At 39.3% G+C, this 22,922-nt stretch overlaps 1 protein-coding gene across 1 annotated transcript in view; it reads right to left on the reverse strand.

Annotated features, from left to right (window-relative positions):
- ADAM12 (ADAM metallopeptidase domain 12) overlaps positions 1-22,922 on the reverse strand; it is a 391,488-nt gene that overhangs the window by 269,073 nt on the left and 99,493 nt on the right. The window contains exon 3 of the mRNA XM_054982517.1: positions 18,913-18,986. Within this exon, the coding sequence (XP_054838492.1) occupies positions 18,913-18,986 (74 nt within the window). The remainder of the gene's footprint in view (positions 1-18,912; positions 18,987-22,922) is intronic.

Below are 22,922 nucleotides of genomic sequence, written 5' to 3' on the forward strand. Positions count from 1 at the left end.
CCATGCTTACTTGTTACTCCTCCTGGACCTATATGCTGCCTTTGATACAGTAGATCATGCTGTAACGAAATGGTTGCCAAGGGTGAAATGGGTGCTGCTAGCAGTTAATCTGTCTTAAGAGAAAAAAAAATCTTCCCCATGAGATTTAATGGGCTGTAGGACCAGGGAGGGGCCTGCAGGAGTCTTGGTATGGGACGCCCTTCTTCCTGGACTACAGCTCCCAGCTGCCCCGGGGCAAGAAAGTGCAGGAAAAATAAGGGGCGGAGCAGCCTGAATAAAAATACCCAGCCGATCCTGAGGGACAGTTAGTTGCCTTCTTGGTTGAAGAAGGAGAGGCTCCTGCTGCTGGGTGAAACCCGGGTGCCTAGGCCCTAAATGTGGAGGGCCTGGGAGGCAGCAGAGAGGAAATAAAGGGGGAACCTTCCCTGAGACCACCACCCCTTAAGGTAGAGTCGGGAACAGTGTGGTAGGGAAAGCAGACGGCGGTTCTCTTCAGTTTAATTTTCTGCCCTATGAGTTCTGAAAAAGGGGGTCTACCCCTATGTGTTGTGCCTTTACCTGCTTTGTATATAGTGCTCTGTATATAGTTATCAAATTACATTTTTTTAAATATAAAGGACCTTGTGGTGCTCTGACTACATAACCTCCCCCATTTGGCATGCTACAAGAAGGGAGGGAGCCCGGGAGAAACTGATAAGGCTAGACCTTGGTGGGTTGCCAATTCTCCAGGGCCAATTCTCCAGGGCCCAACCAAAGATTGGGCAATTCATTTCCCAGTAAGGAAATTCAGCCAGAGGGGTCTCACTGCCCCTCAGTCAGGCAGTGTACAAATCAGTGAGTGGTGGCAGCGACGGGGAGTGTGAGCCATGCCCACCAGGGACAGTGGGAGGCGGATACCGGGGCTAGCAGGCCATTGATGGTGGCTCAGTTGCCCGGACTGAGAGCCAGCGCCCATTCTGCCACACATGCCATCTTGTCGAGGTGCCTGGAGGCAGACGTGGGTATCAAGGGATGTGCCTTAGACTGGTTTAAATCATTTCTGATGGAAGGGACTCAAAGGGGAGCTGTTGGGATTCAACTATCTGCAGAATGGGAATTATCTTGCCAAGTCCTACAGGGCGCAATCTTATCCCCCATGCTACTCAACCTCTTATGTAAAGCCTTTAGGAGAACTTACCCATAGCTATGGAACTGGATACCATCAATATGCAGATGATACTCAGCTCTATATCTTGCTATCCAAATGCCCTAGACTCTTTCCTTTTTCTACTTCTCGTATCTGACAAAGGGAACTCTGACTTTCGAAAGCTCATACACTTGAAATCTAGTTGGTCTTTAAGATGTTACTGGATTTGAATCTTGCTCTTAGCTTTGGAATTATATGAAGCTTGGTGGGCAGAGAGAAGGTTTTGCTGTAGTCTATCAGGACTCACTGACCCTCCTTTCTGTTAATGAGTTTTATTTAATTGTTGGTTTGAATTGTTTTTCAAATATGTATTTTAATAGCTTGTCTGAATGATTTGATTGTCCATCGCCTTGGGGATGCTATGTTGGGTAGAAAGGCAGAACATAAATGTTTTAACTTTTAAGTAAATAAATAAATATTTGATTGCAGACTTCCTGGATTAACGTTCATCTAATCCTAGCCTGTTCTGTTGTGACACCCTTCCAGGCTACAAAAAGTAGTATTTGATGAGCAAACGAGGATTTCAATTATCATCTGCATGTTGAATTCTGCTTTTTCATACTAACAATTGTTAAAATAAACCATGGCTTTGTGCTATGTTTAAACTCTACTAATGTCTTGGCTTTCATAAAATGATTAATTCTAAATCTCATTTTATGCTTTATTCTCCAAGATTATTCATTAGCATCTCTTCAACATATCATGATTGGAGCAGATGCCAGGTTACTTGTTCCATTGGAAGAAGACAACTAACGCTGTTGTACCAGTGGTTTGAACTGACCAATATTTACTTCAGTAACAATATCAGGTAAAAGCCACCAAATAGTAGTTGTAGACAGGGGCTCTGGGGTCCATGCTGTTGAACTCACTCAGATTCTGTTTCTTGAGACTTCAACATCTGTGAGGTATGCAGATCAACAAAATTAGACCCCTGGGACTATGTTGAAAATACTCAGCAGATAATTAATTAAGGTTCAGCCCCAGCTTTGAAAATGTGTTTAGAATTCTTTTTGCTGTTTTAGCGTTACTATGAGGGACCTGTCAACTTCATGGAAAAGTAGACTGAGAAAATCCACTTAATTTCTAAGCTGTGTCACAACTTGAGATATTAAATGGAAACCTAAGATTTCTGCAGACATTAAACTTTCTGTAGCTAGAGGGATGTGATTGGATGGTTTGAAAGCTAAACTGGGTATGCAATACACTTTATAGTTATAAGCAAGCTGTGAAAGAATAATAGGAAGGAAAGTTTCTCCAAATCCACAGGAGTGCTGCCAACCATATATCCTATCCTCAGTACAATATAGGGCCAAACTTGACTTGATGCAGTTGAAACAGACCTCTGACTTGTAGGATTGCCAGCTCCAGGTTGGGAAATTCCTAGAGATTTGGGAGGTGGAGCCTAGAGAGGGTGGGGTTTGGGGAGGGGAAAGTCCACTCTCCAAAGCAGCCATTTTTTCCAGAGGAACTCTCTCTGTGATCTGGAGATCACTTATAATTCTAGATCTCCAGCCACCACTTGGAAGTTGGCAGCCCTAGGTCTGTATAAAGCAGAGTGTAGGAGCCAATTTAAAGAGTAACACAAACAAATCTTGTGATGTGTCAACATTCCCATACCTATTATTGAATTTCTCAATAGCATCCCTCGATCCAACTCACTTGGTATGTGATTGGGGAGAGTTACATTTAAAGAGATTGTTCAGCCTCAGTCATGTCTTATTTAGTCCTTTCCCCCCAAAGGCCACGTATGGTTCCCCCAAATTCTCAAAATTTCCAGGTGCCTTGTGGCACCTCAAAGACTAAACATAAGTTGTTTTGAGCTGGGAGCTGTTGGTGAAAACAGGTTGGATGATCTATTATCTCTTTAGGGCCTGTAGGTTATTTCTGGGTATGAGTCTGGATTTTATCTGTTGGTTTCTTTACTTTAGTGGTAAGTATTATAATCCCAAGAATGCCTGCTGCAAATCCTTTAGGTGTTAGTTACTGTCCAGGGAACTGAAGTAAATGCACTTGTAAGGTAATTTTTCAAGGTGGACAATGGATTGTGCGGTGCATTCACAGTGGTAGCTGGAACCGTGTGTGTGTGTGTGTATACACACACACACACACACACACACACACACAGAGAGAGAGAGAGAGAGAGAGAGAGAGAGAGAGAGAGAGAGAGCAGTTTGTGAGTTTTCAGTAAAAGGTGGTGCTTATACATCCATCACAAGTTTTACAGTAGTGTCCAGAAAATGGACCCATTGGCATGGACTGGTCAGGTTGATGATGGGGTAAAACTGTTGAAGTCCTGGTAGAATTTCTCAAGATAATTCTTGCTGTGTGTTCATATGATGAAAACATTATTGATAAATCACAAATATAAGAAAGGTGTTAGTGGTTTAAAAGGTGAGAAACTTCGGCTCTAAGTTGGCAATGAATATATTTGCATACTGTGAGGCCATGAGGGTATTCATGACTCTGCCATTAATCTGAAGGTACAAGGTGATGAGTACAACAACTTGATAGTAAGGGAGAGTTGTGACTTACCTGGTAATGGCAGGGGACATCCTGGTGATGCACCTTGTCCCCCACCCTAGCTCACTGGAGCAGCAGGAGGAAAATGAGAGGAGAAAAAGCATGGGAAAGTCTCATGTTTCAGAACAAGAAGTGACTTCATGGCATTCTAGGAATTTTTAAAAAACTCTTATGTTTTTACCAAAAAGATTTTTGAAATTCCCAGAGTGTCATGCCAATTCCCGTTTCAAAACAATAAGTGAGTTTCAAGAAGTTTCTGCTCCTCTCAGTATTCTGGGATTTGCCAGCCAAGGGCTGGCATTCTTACAGCAAGGTGTGCTGCAGTACTATCAAGGATAATATTCATGATAGCTTGCAGTCAGTTTGTATGAGGGATGTTGTTACACAAGATGTTATTCTCTGGGAGATTTCTGAAGGACTGTAGTCTTCCTCAGGATGTCAGTAGTACCTTATCAGTATCTGTGGGTGCCAATGCCCTAAACTGCAACTTAACAGACGCTTTGTTTCTTTTCTGTAATTTGTAACAGCTTCCTGAGTTTTCAGTGAATAGCAATTATATTTTACACACTGGAAAAAATTTATCCACAAGCCCATGCCATTATGAGTGACTATTCTGAACTCTCATGGACCATGGAGATATTACTGAGCAACTATTACAAATGTGAATATTAAAAAAAGACACCAGCAATTGCTTACAAGCTCAAAAATCATTGCCCAGAGAATTAGTGATGTTATCTATTGCACCCCACTCTACTTAGTTCCCCATATTTTAAACTGTGTCAGTCCAAAATCAAAATTGCTCCTCTGTATAGAAAGAAACACTGCAATTAATGTATTTGTGCACTATACATTTGTTTTATAGCCGTTAAGCAGTTATATTTGTTGTAGGTTTGCATTCAGGTACTGCATTCAGCATTGCATCCAAATAAGCTGAAAGACCCAAGGAGCCTGCTCCATTTAGCCATCTTTCCTCTTACTTTCTTCTTAAAGAGACAGCAGAATAAAGTTAACTGAAATACCTGACATTCTGCCATTTCAATTATACATACGGAACAGTAATTTAATGTTAAAATGTCTTTAATATGTTAATTGCTTAAGACAGTATATCATCTTCTCTAATAAATTTTCTCTATTTAATTAGCTGGTACAGCATCATGCTGCAACCCACTATTTGTTTTAGATATTTTCTGTAAGCCAATACTTCAGGTAGTATTCTAAATTGCAAACACAAAATTGCATCTAGTCAGATTAGCAGACAAAATCATATCTTAATTACCTAATATTCTCTTTCATCCTAATCATAGGGATAAGTGTATATGATTTGTGGTTTTGCTACAAATCCATTATACTTCTCAGTGTGGTGGCTCCCTGTCCTCAAAAAGGATAAATTTAGCCTAAGAAAGCAACAGGAAGAAGCCAATTATCTTGGTTAGAGGAAATGTTATACATAGAAGGAAGATCAACATAATAGTCTTTAGCATTTCCTATCTCCCAAATGGAAAGCAGATAAGCTCATCAACACAATATAGTACCCAGTTAACAAGACAAGATTTAGCAGATTTGTACTTACTGAGTTAAAAATATCGATATCCCATTTTCCAAATATATTTCAATATTGCTTTATAGCCATGTTGAATGTAACAATTCATTAAAATCAACAATGAATGATATGCCTGGTGAATTTTCCGGGAAGAGGTGTTTCCCCCCCCGCCCCCATCTCCATTCACATGACGTTGGTCTTACTTGATCATAATGGAAGAGAAGGGCTCTCTGTATCTTAAATTTGCCATGCTAGCCACAATTATAATAGTGTTAGTAGGACTACCACTTCTGTATGCTGCTGGCACATTACAGTTCACATGATTTTTATATCAAAGCTAGTATCTTCAACATAATAGTATTTTTTTGTAACAGTTTATAAGCAAATGTGAGTAGGCTTTTTTCCAAGTGAGGCTGAATGCGTAGAGCTGAAGACAATAAGTTCCTGAGTTAGCTGTAAATGGGCAAGACTGATATCGTGTTCTAGAGAATGGAACTGTGCAGTTCGTGAACTAGCCCAAATGGCTGTGCATTGGGAGAAGTTACGCAAGATATAAAATAAGGATGGCTCTCCTGTGGCCCAGTTAAATGAGAAGCTCCGATGACCATGGCACTTATGTGGTAAATCCTCCCTAAGTACTAATCCCTAAGTACTAAATACAGACAAATCCAGAGCTTCCCTAAGTATGACATGTCTTTGGGCTAGCTCAAAGACTATACCTAGGAAGCAATCCCAGGATTCTTCCAACTGCCTCCTTTGGCTATTGCCTTATATAGAACATGTATAACATCCCCAAAAGCTTCCCTTGAGGATTGTACAGTACTGTACATAAATGTGAGAGCTGTCTAAAAAACATGGTTGAAAAACAAGGAGAGACTGTTTTATGTAAGTAAAAATATAAATCAAAACTAATAGAATGGTTTTGATTTTTCTTCAGCTAGAATCATATATATATATACTACCCTTAGGGTTGCCAGGTGTCTGCTTATTGCAGGCAAACTCCCAGCAATTTGCTCCTCTGCTCACTTATTGCCAGCTTATTGTCAAAAGGAGGAAGGCCAGGAAGAAGGCTGGTAAAATGGGTGCAAATATGTGTCCCCAGCTGAGGACATCACTTCCAGAGCTACCTGAAAGTGATGGCATAGCATTAGGACAGATTCTCATTCAGTCCAAAATAATATATTTTGGGCCAAGTTTTAGGGCTTCCATTGCTTCCAGGTTGCATCTGAAGTGATGTCATTGCACAGTGCCACGGAACATGCACAATCAGTAAGTTAGTGGCACCAACACACACACCCTCCACCCACTAATTGTCAGGGGGGACCTGGCAACCCTAACTCTACCACACAATTGCAAACATATCATAAATATACATAGCAAAAACTGACTACAACATTGGTCTTATTCATAATGATTCCTTTTGCAGAAATATGGTACTCACTAGAGATGAGCACGAACCAGAAAAAAACTGAACCATGCGGTCTGTGGTTCGTCAAATTTCACGAACCACGAACTTTCATGAACCTGCCCCTGGTTCACGAACCGGTTCATTTGGTTCGTGAAAACATCACATCTGGGTCAGAAAATCATCACTTCCAGGTCAGCAGAAGGTCACTTCCGGGCCAGCAGAAGGTCTGCAGGAAGTCCATCCCCTGTTGCCTAGGAAACTGATTGACTGGCACCAGGCTGTCTGCAATGATGAACCAAAAACGAACCAAATGAACCAGCCTAAAAGTTTGTGGTGGTTCATCAGAAATGGGATCTGATGAACCGTGGTTCACAAACCACGAACCGGCCTGGTTCGTGCTTAATTTTGGTTCATATTTCGGTTCGTGCCCATCTCTAGTACTCACTCAGGTGCCTGCTTTTAGTTTTACACAGCAGAGATGAATGTGTTCAAAACAACATGAATTTATTAACAAAAATACGTAAGTATGGGAGCAAGTGTTTTCCATACATGGGAGCTCATGCAGTCTACAATTCTAACAAACAAACAGGCCCCAGCAGAGACTGTTCCCCATGAGACTAAAATAAGGCCAGAAATCCACTGGGACAGGAAAGGAACATCTAGGGGTGAGGGACAAGAAATTGTAAAATCACTGGACACTGGAAAGAAGCTTTCTTAGCTATTTTACTACAAGCCATTTGTTATACCTGGACTCCATCTTGAGCATATATTGAAGTAATGGATGTTTTCTAAATGCTTGCAACTTCACCACTATGTTGCCTTGTATATTATTTGTTGCTTTGAATATGTACTCCGTCCTATATACTATCTGTGCTTCATGTTATCTATGTCAGTCCTAGCATTGATTATGTTCTGTTTCAGCAATTCTTCAATTTTGTATTGTTAGGAGAGGGGCAATGGAAGCTCCATTTATGGCTCATTTTCAGCAATTACAGCATAAGGAGCAGGATATAAGATTTACAGTATTGGAGATGCAGAAGCCAGATATTTAGCAGTGGAAATTATTTGGAATTCTAAGAAAATATTGATGATCGGGATCTATGCACCTAACGGTGCAAAAGAAAAATTTTTTAAGGACTTAGAGAAACAACTAGATGAATTGACCTATGATCACATAATCTTGGCGGGTGACTTCAATGGAGTTACAAACCTGGATGAGGACAAGCAGTCTAAAGCTGCTCACAAAAAAAGAGGACTATTACCAAAGGCGTTTTTTATGCTTAAGGAACAAGAAAGTTTAGAAGATGTGTGGAGGAGACAATACCCTAAAATAGACAATATACATTTTACTCTGCAAGACATTTTACATTATCAAGAATAGATATGATCTGGGCCTCTAAAGAACTGACATTATGGACTAGAGAGGTGGAGATAATGCCAAAGGTAGGCTCAGATCATAACCCAATTATGTGGAGATTTGGGAAAAATAATAAAAGAAAAGGATGGAGAATAAATGAGGACTTGTTACAAATAGAAGAAAATATTGCGTTGCTGCGAAGGGAAACCAAATTTTTCATACAATATAACCTGAACAAAGAAGTGCCGACCAATAAAGTATGGGACACATATAAAGCGGTGATAAGAGGCATGCTAATAGACCTGAATGCAAGAACTAGGAGGAAAAAGGAGGAAAAGAGATCTGAAATTTTGGATAAAATAAAAGCCAAAGAGATACAACTTAAGAAAAGACGGGGGGGGGGGAAGACATATCAGGATATTAAAATTCTGCAGGAACAATTGACAGCAATGGACAATAAAGAATTAGAGTGGAATTTAAAGAGGATGAATCAGAGGTCGTTTGAAGGTGCAAATAAACCTGGGAAATATTTGGCGTGGCAACTAAAAAAAAGGAAGGAGAAGAAAATCATAAGTAAAATTCTAGAAGATGATAAGGTGCTTATGGACCAAGCGGCTATTAGTAGAGCCTTTTTTAAGTTTTATGCAAAATTGTACCAAAAAAAAGAAGTGAGTAAAGATTTAATAGCGGAATACCTAGAGAAGATGAAAATTCCGACAATTCCTGAAAAATGGAGAGAGAAATTAAATAAGGAAGTGACGGAAGAAGAAATAAAAGAAGCTATACAATCAACGAAGATAGGAAAGGCACCAGGACCAGATGGACTAACGGCAAAGTTTTATAAAGTGATGGCTAATGAACTGGCGCCATTCCTGAAAGAGGCAATGAATGGAGCGATGCAAGATCAAAGGATTCCTGACTCATGGAACGAAGCCAATATATCGCTGATACCGAAGGAAGGTCAGGACTTGACCAATGTTAAAAATTACAGACCAATTTCGTTGTTGAATAATGACTATAGAATATTTGCAAAGGTGTTGGCAGAGAGGTTGAAAGGATGGATATCGGAATTCATTGCTGAAGAACAGGCGGTATTTTTACCTAACAGACAAATTAAAGACAATTTGAGGACAGTAATAAACGCTATTGAATACTATGACAAGCACTGTGACAGTGAGGTTGGTTTTTTCTTCGTAGACGCGGAAAAAGCATTTGACAATCTGAACTGGGATTTTATGTTTGCTACCATGGAAAAGCTGCAAATGGGAGAAAAGTTCATACAAGCTGTCAAGGAAATTTATAGAGACCAGAGTGCAGCAATCATAGTGAATGAGGATTTGACAAAAAAATTAAAAATCAGCAAAGGAACTAGACAGGGATGCCCGCTGTCTCCATTGTTGTTTATTTTGATTTTGGAAATATTGATGATTCAAATACGTGGATGACACAATCCGAGGTATGAAAATAAAAGAATTTTCTTACAAGGTCAGAGCTTTTGCGGATGACATAATGTTAATAGTAGAGGATCCAATTGAAAATATGCCAAAGGTAATAGAGAAAATAAAAGAGTTTGGAGATTTGGCTGGATTTTACGTGAACAAAAAGAAGTCAAAAATTTTATGTAAGAATATGACTAAACAGAAGCAGCAAGAGCTAACGGAGATAACAGACTGTGAGGTGACTAATAAAGTAAAATATCTTGGCATTGAACTGACTGTGAAAAATATAGATTTGTTCAAAAATAATTATGAGAAACTGTGGATACAAATAGAGAGAGACTTAATAAAATGGAACAAACTGAATTTATCATGGCTGGGAAGAATTGCAGCAGTAAAAATGAACGTCTTACCACGTTTGATGTTCTTGTTGCAAACTATACCAATTATCCGAGACTCCAAACAATTTGATAAATGGCAAAGGAAAATCTCATATTTTGTGTGGGCAGGCAAGAAACCACGAGTGAAAATGAAGGTTTTACAAGATGCGAAGGAAAGAGGTGGCTTGCAACTGCCCAACATAAGACTGTATCATGAGGCAGTATGTCTTGTATGGTTGAAAGACTGGATAACGTTAAAAAACCGTAAGTTGCTGGCCCTGGAGGGACATAAAAAAATATTTGGATGGCATGCATACATGTGGTATGACAAAGTAAAAGCGGACTCTATGTTTTTGCATCACTATATTATGAGAAGCCTCTTCACGGTCTGGAAGAAATACAAGTTGTATATGGAGGATGGAATTCCTTCATGGGTGGTTCCGTATGAAGTAATAGATCCGAGAACTGTCGATAACGAACAGCAATGTCTAACTTACAAGGAGATTACACAAATACAACATTCAAAGCTGAGAATAAAGACAGAAGAAGAATTGTCTCCTTGCTATGGATGGTTCCAGTACAGACAGATCAGAGATCTTTATAATGCGGACTGCCAGAGAGGAGGAATAAGATTGGAAAACTCGGAGTTAGAGGAAGTGATACTACAAGAAGGCAAGAAAGAAATATCCAAGATTTACAAATTACTTTTAAAATGGTTTATGGTGGACGAAACAGTAAAAGTCCAGATGGTGAAGTGGGCAATAAACTTTCATAAAGAAATAACAATGGAGGCATAGGAGTACCTATGGAAAAATACAGTGAAGATTTCAACTTGTACGAACATTAAAGAGAATGTGTACAAAATGATTTACAGATGGTATTTAACACCAAAGAAAATTGCGCTAGGAAATACTAATATGTCAGACAAATGCTGGAAATGTAAAAAGCATGAAGGATCATTTTATCATATGTGGTGGACATGTGAAGTAGCTAAACAGTACTGGGGAGAAATAATTGAAGCAATAAATGAGATTTTACAAATACAAATAAACAAGAACCCAGAATTGTTGCTACTGAACTTGGGAATGGAGGAAGTTCCAATGCAGCATAGAACATTGTTATTTTATATGACAGCAGCGGCTAGATTTTTGTATGCGCAGAAATGGAAGACGCAAGAAATACCAACTGTAGAAGACTGGATTTACAAATTGCTGTACATGGCAGAAATGGACAAAATGACAAGGAAACTTAAAGATCTTGACCTAGGACAATATATTGTTGATTGGGGGAAATTGAAACAATTTTTGGAAAAAAAGTGGGATGTAAAAGGAGAACTGTGGCAGTTTGAAAATTTTTAAAGAACAATGTTGCAATGAGAAGAGAGAAGGGATCTTACCATTTAGGGGGAATGAAATTATAATCTAAGCTAATATAATATTTAAGGGAATTTTGCATTGAATATATGAGATAATGAGAAGGGGTAAATAGATATCTCAATGAGGTATACTATATATGATATATAACATAAAATAACGGGTTAGTGGATCAGACTTTACATTAAAACATATTATGTGGTTATGCTATATGGTGTTGTGTGCTGTGCTACATTTGTGGCATAGCATACAATATATATATAATATATTACTATAATATATACTATATTGATAGTGTATTTGATGGAGTATATGCCTAAAAGAAAAGAAATAGAATAAGTTTAAAGTAAGAGATAATGCGATCTCTGCTATATATTATACTATATTGTTATGTTATATTGATATGAGATATACTATATTGGTAGTATGTTTGATAAAGTTTATGTAAAAGAATAAGAATGTGCTTAGAGTAAGAGATATTATGATTCAAAGTTGGTAGGAAAATATAAATGAAATAGATTTAAGTAATAAGAAGGGTTAAGGGTTGGAAAGCTGTTGGAAGTCAATAGGGAGGGGGGAGGAAAAGGGCAGAGGAGGGGAGGACAGAGAGACAGAGTAAGGGGAAAAAATGGGATTGTATGTGTTAAATTTGGGGGGGGGATTTTGTTTTTCCACTCACCAATAAAATTTTATTAAAAAAAAAAGATTTACAGTATTGGGAGTAGTCCGTTACAAAGAAGGGAGGATCTTGATGAAAAAATTGCTCCAACATGAGACCTTTTGGATCCTTCACTTAGGGTCGTTAGCACCAATGGGATTGAATGCAGATCTTGATTTATCGTGTTTTCTTTAAGAGATTTGGTCTTGATGAACATATAGGATATGGCCCTTTTAAAAGGAACTGGTATATAATGAGTAGACAGTGAGCCCACTGATTACAGACATTGTATCTGCCTAGACAAGACCAGGTACTTCCGGTGTAAGCGACATTCTCTAATTAGAAGTAAGTATAGCACTGGGTGCTTGATAAAATTAAAATGAAATTATGTATAGGGCTGCTATCAACAGAACTGTCTCTATTTGATTCAGATATTGTTGCCTCTGAGAAACCTATCACCGCGAAACAAATACGGCTAGCAATTTGTCAGGCAAGCCACATACAGCTCCCGATGGAGAAGGCATGACGACACCTTTGAACTTTGGGCTTTTCACCAGTATACAACGGAGCAGAGAGTGTATTGCAGACACTGGAGATGCTATATATAAAAAAACAGAGAACTGATTCTCGCATACATAAAGAACAGCTTTGTGAATTATTTGTTATTCTGCATGGAATGTACGTTTAATTTATTGTGAGCCCTTTGGCCATTGATGATAGAATTATCTGGTTGTTATTTATTGATTGGAATTTGGAATCTGGATGTTATTTAATGATTGGATTATTTATTGACTGATTGGAGTATTTATATATTGACTGGATATATTGTTGTATTTAATGAATTGATTGTATTGACTGGGAGCACTTTGCACTTTGTTCACTGTTAGCACTTTATATTAAAACATTGTTTACATATGCTGTGTGTATAGGTTGGAAGATTTTGATTATAGCAGGGAGACATTATATTTTTTGGTACAGTTATATCTCCTTAGTGTGCCTTTTGTTGGTTGGGACTATAAATGACATACATACATACATACATACATACATACATACATACATACATACATACATACATGAAGTGGCTATCCTTACCAATGTTAGAGATATTTATTTTATTTTTATTTAACAAAATATATCTCCCACCTTTTTGCTTTAAAGGTCAACACCAGCACCTTTAATTGTGGCCAGAAACAAATTAGAGGCCAGTAGAGATGGGCCAAGAACCAAGTGTTATGTCCTATGACCCACTCCAGTCAACTACCTGGCTGCAACATTCAGCACTAACTGAAGTTTTCAAACACTTTTCAAGGGCAGCCCCACACAGAGTGCGTTGCAGTAATCTAAGTGCAAGTTAGGATTTACAGGCTTGCGTGTTATCATCTTTTTCTTTTCTTCTTATTCAGTCTTGTTTGCATATGAGGAGTACACTTTTTATCTTGTTAATAAATTTCCTTTCAGTTTTAGGTCAAATCCACATTACTCATTCTAAGTCGCATGTTCCCCGCATTCCCCACGCAATCCCGAGTGCCGGTCACATTACCTCATTAAACAAACGCATTTCATTCGCATTTCTCCCGAATATGTGGTCACAGGTTTTCAACGGGAGTTTCACGGTGGCCATGAACGGGCCAATGCGCAATTTACGCGTTTTTTTTTAAAAACCACCCCCCTTCCAGTCTCTCCGGCCGTTCTGAGAGTTCCTATTGGCTGATTCAACTTGCAAGTGCTCCGTAGTCTGCAAAAGACTGTTTTTGACTTCATAGCATTGGATTTATTGATTATGCTGTTTCTGAATCAAATCTGGTAGTTTGAAAAACCATTTTGGGGTGAATCCACCCTCAGAACGGACTCGCAAAATTCCTTTTTAACTGTTTTTTATTTTTTTTATTTTATATTACTGTAATATCGATATTATGAAATATCGAAATAATGACACTCCAAGGAAGTGAAACTTCAGTAAAATTCAGGCACTGAACTGTCCTGCATAGGAAATGCCCACGAAAGCTTCCCATATGCTTCCAAATTTCCAAAAAAGAAACAGGAGAGAGCCATCAGTGCTGTCAGTGGGGGGAAGAGAGGCATCATTATCTTCAATGATGTTTCTTTATAAGGCAAGATCGAAATAACGGAAAAGTGCGCTCAAAAAAATAAAAAAAAATGGGCGGGGAAAAAAGGTCCCGCCCAAAAAAGCGGTTTTTGAGCGGCCGTGTGACCGGAGGGATGCGTGAGAAAGATGGATTGGAAGCAGGAATGTGAACGAAGAGGACAAAATCGTGGATTGGAGGCAAATGGAAGATATCCGATAAACATGCGGGTAATGGGTGAATGTGGATTCGACCTTAATGTGGTCAGTCTGATCTCTGTTCAGTCCATGCATACAAAAAGTAGTAAGGAGAGAGGGAAAGAGCCAACCCCTATTTCCTTGGGCTGTGCAAGTAAGAGTGCTTGGTCCCCTGACTAGTTAAAGGTGAAGGAGACTAAAAAGGCTGATAATATACTGTTAATATATGCAAAAGCATTATCAGAGATAATCAGATAGACTGGGATAATTCTTCAGCTGCTCCACACATATTTAAAGAACCACAAAAATTCAGAAAGAAAAGGCAAGTGTGTGTGTGTGTGTGTGTGAGAGAGAGAGAGAGAGAGAGAGAGAGAGAGAAATAATCCCTAGTGACCTCAGTGGAATTTTCATCTTTCTATCTTCATAAGACACACAAAAGGAATCACCACTCCTTAAAGAACAGATCAAGTAAAGCCTTCTAGGGATTTAGATTCTCCAGTTAATCCTTAGATAAAATGGAGAAACTAGCAAATGCCCTCTTACTAAAGGATTACAGATCATAATAAATAGAAACATTGGATTGGGTCCTACCAGCTTTTCAGCTGGTGCAAAACTATCTCACTTATTGCTCCTCCTCACAGCAGCCCTGTCCTGTGTGGGGTTTTTTGTCCATGTGAATCCCATAATCTCTGTCATCTTTCAGGGATTGGAAGGTTATCCTCCTCTTCCTCCTTGTACCAACAGAAAAAAAGATCCAACCCAGAGCTGCTGTAGCACAGTGGTTAAGTGGTTCAGCTGTGAATCAACACTCAACTTTCATGAGCTCAGTAGGTGGTCTTGGGTAAGCCACTCCATTCAGTCCCAGCTCCCCAGCTAACTTTATCACCACTCTAGGTGGGGCACTAATCTGCCTAGAAGAGCTGTATATAAGTGAGCTATCATCATCATCAAAGGTAATTTAGTTGTACTGTGTAAAAATTTGAAGTAAATCCTTCAATTTACTTTGAAGTAAAATTTGAAGTAAATCCTGCATCAGACTAATATACCTTTAGTATACATTATACCTATCTACTAATATATACAGAACTTTTTATCTGTTATGCTGGTGCTGTATACGTATACTGAACAGTTACAAAGCAATTATGAAGAGTGACAAATGACCAAAACCTTTTCTGCTTTGCATATAGAATATTTCCAATATTGAGACATATTTTCCAGAAATAAAGCTAGGAGTGTGCACACAACACAAGTTTTTTTGGTAAAATCAACTTAAAACAAGAGAAATTACATTATTATATTGTCTAATTATTTCCAATAATTCCTATTATGAAATTTATTAGTATAATTCCTATAGCTTGATAAATACTAGACCATAATCATTATTTCATGTAATGCAGTTAAGCAGAGAGAAAGTTAGTCTGAGTTAACTGCTGAGTTTTTTAACTGGGGTGGGGGGTGATGAGCTGATGTTGAAAATCTGTTTGCACAGCAAGTGTTTCTAACACATTTTTAAAGCGTTGCAAGACTCTAGAGTGTTCATTTAGTTCCATCACAATCTGGTTCAAAACTGAAAAGTGTAATTGCAGCCTAAATTCCCTAGATAATATATTACACTTGGAAAATGAGATATATTCTGCTTAATTCTTCTTTTGTCATTGCACATATATCCAAGTGCATACAGATGGGTGAACAAGTTAGCGTATGTGGGAAATGCTTCAAGGGTTACATCTTTAAAAGCAGTGACAACATGCATGTGCTATATAATGAGAAATGAGAAAAACATTTACTACCATCTAGAAATGCAGTTTTTGTTTTTTTAAAAATCAGTAACAGTTTTGCTAATCGTCCGGGTGTGCTAACATATCGGAACTGTGATCTGATACAACTCTTCATGCGGACTCCTTTAAAGCTTTCAGTATATGTGTTTTAATGTTAAAAGCAGCTATTTCAGCTAAGTTGATAAATTCATCTAAGTTTCTTTTCATGACCCAACATAGAAACTATATTATTTTCCTCTCCCCAGCTCCCCAAAGAGAGAGCACACTGCTCTGAAACACTAGGCAGCAAGACAGAGCCCTCATATGTCTGGGCTTTAGTTTCAATTTATTTGCTGAGAAATTGCAAAGGTGTCCATACTTCCATACTTCATATTCTGTTCTCATCTCAAGCACACTTACTTAATAGTTATTTCAACATCTTTGCAAGAGTCCATTTACATTTCTTATGTGCAAATGTGTTCTTCAAAAAGCCATTATGTCATGCTCCATTAGAGAAGAGGAAAGCACACGTTCTATGAGTTCATATAAATTCACTACTTTAACAATTTGTTGCAATTCCCAATATTTTGAACAGGCTTGTACAGAGCATACGGACCTGCAGTTAATTAGGTATATTTTGAGTCTACTTGTATAACACTCATGTTTGAATGTATAGGTTTGCTACATTCATTTCAAATTTTAGGTATGTATGCAAATCATATTAGGGGTATGTCTAAACAAATGTAATGTTGTGAACCATTCAGAGTTTACAGTTCTCACATATTGGGTTTGCCACACCATGTATAACTCCTTTGTGATATTTTACAGTCACAGCATCTCTAAAGTGATGGTTTTCCTATGGGAAACATTTTTAGCATTAAAAAGGTACGCCAATAAAGTCAGTCAGCCTCACAGATGCCAATAATAGATAACACTATCCATGTATCAATAGGAGCCCACACCATAAGTATGCAAGGAGCACATGACAGATTGAGTACGGGGGAGTGGCTGGGCCAGGCTGTACTAGAGCCAGGCTGTACTAGAGCAGGCTAGAGCAGGCATGGAACTGCTTTCATGGGGGGGTCCCCCCAAATCTGCCTATCCTAGAAAGGAATCCTCTTCATCTCTTGCCTGACTGTCCTACCACTCCCTCAGCATGCATGCAAAGAGAGACATGCAACCCTTGTTCTCAACGTATGAGTACAAGCAGTACAATCTTTTATAAAAGAGTGCAACCCTTTTGAGGGTTCTGACTCAAGGGATAAAGATCATTTGTTTAGAAGTACCAGGTCACTGAGAATATTGAAACCCACTAAAGTAGCTGCATTATCCCAGAACAGGACAGAGGCAACACATACAATGAAGCTCTTGGACTGGTGTATCAGCATAAGACTGTGGTTTACAATTATGCTTGGTAACCTAGGAACAAACAGTATCACTTACCAAGGCTCTCTGTCTTTGTCTTTGCTGACATACTACCCCAGTTTACCTGTGGATAGTGGGTGAAAAGATGCGCTGCCCAAGATAAATACACTGCCATTCTTGGGAAGGGGATGGAGACTAAAGGAAACTTTTTTGTCTCCTATAGCCTACCATAGTTCCTCTCCTCTAGCTACTAGCAAGCACTCTACAAATGCTCTTTCATTTACTAGAAGAACCAACCACTTCTCATCAGTGGGTCAGATTTGGATCAAATGCCATCAGTTGCCAACATAATATTTCTATCCTTGGTTACATTTTCTACTAATTTGCCTGGGACAGATACTAGACTAAGAGGCTGGTAATATCCTAGTTTGCTCTTCTCCAATCCCTTTTTACAAAGACTAATTTTAAGGACAAACTACGTATGTTATTACATCAACAATTTCACAATTGATTTCCTTAAGAACTCTTAGGTGTATCCCATCTGAACCTGGAGAATTACTTTTTTAAAAAAATCACCCTATGGACCTAGAATTTCAGCTCTTGCCACCTCGATTTGAATCAGTTCTTCAGACTTCCTTCCTGAAAACAGTGGCTCGGGTACATGCCCCACACTTTCCACAGTGAACCCAGATGCAAAGAAGTCATTCAGTTTTGCTGTCATCTCAGTTTAGCAATCCTTTTATATTTTTGTCATCTAATGGCCTAATTGCCTCCCTGGCTGGTTTCCCTTTCCTGATATATTTAAAGACATGCTTTTTTCTTGATATTGTTAGCAATCTGTTCCTCAGATTCTCTTTTTTGCTTGCCAAATTGTTAACTTTCACTTTAACTGCCAGACCCAGTGTTCCCGTCTGTTCACCTTGCTGGAATAAACTTTCCATTTTTAAAAAAGAAGCCATTTTGCCTTTTATGGAATCCTTGGCTTGGGTCACTAACCTCACAGGCATCCTTTTAGATTTGGTGGTACCTTTCCTAACCTGGGGGATGCATTCAATTGGTGTGGTTTTAAAATAAATCCCTACAGGATAATTAGAAGTTAACGGTCTTGAGTTTCCTTTAAACTTCTTTCAACATGTTCCCCTCATTGTAAACTCCCTTTTTTGGAAATTAAATATGACTTTTTGGACTTTGGGGGCAACTTGGCATTGACATCCTGCACTTAATAATAGCATTGGGGGGGTCACCGTTCCCAATCAATGCAACAACATCAACATATCACATCAGGTCTCAATACCCTCTGCAACCTACTGTTCCATCATTTATGATGTCGAGGATGAGTAGATTGTCCTTAATGTTGTGAATGGGATTTACTAAAAGGAAAAAGTGAAGTGGATTTAAAGAAATGTGCATATTCTACATATAGTTTCACAGAACTATATACACAGAACTATATACTTTGGTTTAAAGAGGGAAAAAACCTCTAGAAATATGATTATACAGCATTATATGATTATCTAGTATTTTTTCTAAATACTAGATAACCGACTGGGCCACAGCTCCCCATGCATTACACAAACCATCAATTTTAACTTTGTAATCTGCTCACTAGCACCTCTAGAGTGGAAGGAATACAAATAGAACTACTTACTCATTTCTCTTCAGACTGATGACAAGTTGCTGGCTTTCAGCTTGTATTAGACATTTCAGCATTGCTGGGTAAGTCTGAAAAATGAAACAGAAGAGTAATTCCATTATTACCAAAACAAATGTAGGCACCTCTGTTGTGCAACAGGTACAAAAGTTGCAAGACTGGGCCCTCATTGTCAGAAGGAAGACTCCAACAAGATCTGCAGAGGGTGATATTTAAAGTAAACAGCAAAAAATATTCATAGAATTTTTGAATTACTTTTGCATTTAAAAGAGGAATTAATGTCTCCACATATAATTTCTTGGCTAAGGTTTTAATTTATGCTGGCCAATCACAGGAACACTTAAACATGTTAATTTTATTGATTGAGCACTTCACAGAGAAATTAACGTGTGTACCTGAACCACTGATTGATAGACTAATAACTTTATACAGCCACACACCTCTGCATGACTGATTGACAATGTGCCCTTGAACTATGACAACAGGAATTATTTCCAAAAAGCAGAAGCTGTTGCTTTAATTAAACATTTTATTGGTGATAATGATGTGAGAGTCGGTGCATACTCATACAATCTTGTAGGAGCTGCAGAATTCCAAATACAGGTTCTGGCCTAAAGAACTGTGTGAGGGGATTTTAAAAGCTCTTATTATACTTGGAATAGCTTTTAGACATAGAAGAATATTAAAACTGTTCAGGAATAAAAGCAAAAAGTTGTGCTGCTCCTGTATAATCTATACATGCATGAAAACAAGTTATCTGAATCAATAATTGGGAACTGAGCGGAAATAAGCTCAAATTTCAAGACGAAAAAAAATGGTTGCACTTACCTGTTACTGATGATCATCAAGTTGTCACCACCACTACAAAATCAAAAAGAGTCCAGTAGCACCTTTAAGACTAACCAATTTTATTGTAACATAAGCTTTCGAGAATCACAGTTCTCTTCGTCAGATGCATGATGCTGTGATTCTCGAAAGCTTATGCTACAATAAAATTGGTTAATCTTAAAGGTGCTACTGGACTCTTTTTGATTTTGCCGCTACAGACTAACACGGCTAACTCCTCTGGATCTATGACCACCACTACAGTCACACAAGGGAACTGCGTCTGTGCAGGCCTGCCATGGTAGAAGGTTTCGGAGCTCTCAAGAGTACTTTTCGGTCCCCCTCTTCCTGCACACCATTTCCTTGCCTTTTGGGGTTCATGAGAAGGAGGAGGGAGCACATTACCCTCAGTTCTCTCTGCTGCTGCTGCTGAAGAGTTTTGTAATGTTAAGGGGTCACAGCAGGGCAGGAGGGAAGGTTGCATGAATGCACTGGTGACCACTTGATGAACATTAGTTACAGGTAAGTGCAACCACATTTTCCTTGTTGTGGTCACAGTGCAGTTCCACAAAGGTGATTAGTGAGCTTACTTATTCCCTTGGATGATGGGAGGGATGTTCTTAATTGAAAAGACTCTGGAGAACAGCTTTACCCACTTCTGGTTCTCTTGCAGAGTCCACATGGATAGCATAATGGGAGATTAAGGTAGAAGCGGACGACCAGGTTACAGCTCAATGGATAGAATCAATGAAGAGGCCAGCTCTTAGTGCAGCTGATGTAGCTTGCAATCTCATGGAGTGAGCTCAGATCTTAATGGAACAGTCTACTTAAGCCAACCTAGAGTAGAGTTTTATGGCAGAAACTAACCACCTGTAAATGGACTGGGAAAAAACCCTAAACCTTTTCTTAGAACCAGAGTATGACACAAAGAGAGCTCCTTCCTAAACCACTTTGCCCTATCTAAATAAAATAAAATAGCTCTGCAGACATTTAAAGAGTGTAAAGCTCTTCGTTGTCTTGAGGAGAGGGGAAGAAAGAGGGCAAGGAGATATCCTGCACTAAATGGAATTTAGAAACAACTTTCAGCATAAAAATAAAGCAAGGATGAAGGACAAATTCAAGCTAATACTTTGAGGTAAGGAGGCTCACACCTGAGAGCATTTAATTCTGAAATTCTTTGGGGTGAGGTGATGGCAACTAACTAAAAATGCTGTCTTCCTGGACAGGGGGTGCAAAGCGCACACGACTAAAGGCTCAAAGGGAGGAGACATGAGTTTAGCAAGGACCAAAGACAAGCTCCACTGAGGGACAAAGGCTGGTATGGGTGGAAATTTGTTCTTAAGTCTCTATTCCTCAGAAACTCATTTACATACAATGTACTTGTTCTTGCAGGTGAAAAGAAGTCAAAAATAGGATCTCTCTGACACAGAAATAAGACTCTACTGAGAAGAAAAAAAGGGAGAGAGCTATAAGGATATCCACTGTCGGAGGTGGCAGAAAGAGAAAGAGAGAGAACTGAGGGTAGGGCACTCTCTACTCTGTCACGCAGCCGAAAAAGTGGCAAAACAAGCACACAGGGGAAGGAGGGGCAACAAAAAGTGCTCTTGAGAGCTCTAGAATCTTCTACTGCAGCAGGCCTATGCAGGCGCAGTACCCTTGTGGGACTGCACTGTGATCACAACAATGAACCTACTGGTTACTTCGGTGTACAGCAATGATCTCCATGGGCACCATGACACCTACCCGTTGGTTTCCTAGCACCCATTTGCTTTTCCCCTAAAGTATCTCTTCCCCAAAGCAAATAGTCATTCCTGGCTTTCCTCCCTTCACTGGAGCAGGGGGTTCTTCAGAAGAAGCAATGAGGCATCAGTGATTGTCAGAGAGTCAGATCGGGATCAATGTATTTGCAGGAACAGCCGCCGCTATCATAGGAAGACATTTGGGTTGCAACCCCTCAACGTTTTGTGATTGGCCTCAGACCCCTGGCATCCATTTTGTGCTGTTGCCTACTTCCTGTTCTCAACATTCCCAGAGTGCTCAGAGGCTCAACAACATTGGCGACTCCTAGTATACTGTTGATGTTCATAAGTTGCAGAAAGCCTAGAAGCACAGATTCCCCAGTTGTAAGTGCAGAGCTTAAACATGTGTAGCCTGAATGTATATATATGCCCTTTTGTAAATTATGCTCAATGTATACATGAAGATAAATAGAACCAGCAGATATGATCCCATTTTTTATGTACTTAAACATTTTGATCTTTACACTGAAACTCAGCCAGGAAGCCAAAAGACATAGGAAGAGTAATTTGCAGGACAACAGGTGCCCCCTGTAATCTAAAGCACACCTCTTCTAATCGTCCACTTTGTTTATAGAAAATGGGTCTTTTATGAAGCTTAGCACATAATTCCCTGGGGAGTTTCCCTGCACAAGCACCATGAGGGATGGAGAGTTTTGTGGTTTAGCAAGACTAAAACTCTCATCACAATTCCCCTAGCCATGAGACATTTGCATCACACACTGGGGATGAGAACTAACAGCTTGGCTACCTAATATTTTCCATGACTACTTCTCAGCGCTGGGAAGCCTGCTTGATGGAGCATACAGGCAGCTGCACTCCTTCACCCACACATTTCAAGAAGAGAAAGATTACCTTTTTTCTATTTTGGTAAAGTATCTTCCCTAAGACTGTGTGGAAGAGGACAGTCAGAGCAGGTTCTTCTAAGCCAAGGGCTGGTTTTGGATCTTATGAAATATTCAGCAAGAGTAAGTTTGGGGACAGTAGTTCACGGGGTACAAAGTTTCTCAGAAATATAACCAGGGCTTTTTTTCAGCTGGAACGTGGTGGAATGGAGTTCCAGAACCTCTTGAAAATGGTCACATGGCTGGTGGCCCCACCCCCTGATCTCCAGACAGAGAGGAGTTTAGATTGCCCTCTGCGCCACAGCACGGAGGGCAATCTAAACTCCCGTCTGTCTGGAGATCAGGGGGTGGGGCCACCAGCCATGTGACCGTTTTGTCTGAGGGCAACCCACTGAGTTCCACCACCTCTTTTCCCAGAAAAAAGCCCTGAATATAACTATTACAAAATGGAGAATTACAGCTGTGTCTGGAACACAAATATAAAAGTCCAGACTTTTTTTTACCAAAAAAAGTTGTCACCAACATCTAGAGTAATCCATTC

The sequence above is a fragment of the Eublepharis macularius genome, chromosome 6 (genome assembly GCF_028583425.1).
Source record: "Eublepharis macularius isolate TG4126 chromosome 6, MPM_Emac_v1.0, whole genome shotgun sequence".
Classification (NCBI taxonomy): Eukaryota; Metazoa; Chordata; class Lepidosauria; order Squamata; family Eublepharidae; genus Eublepharis; species Eublepharis macularius.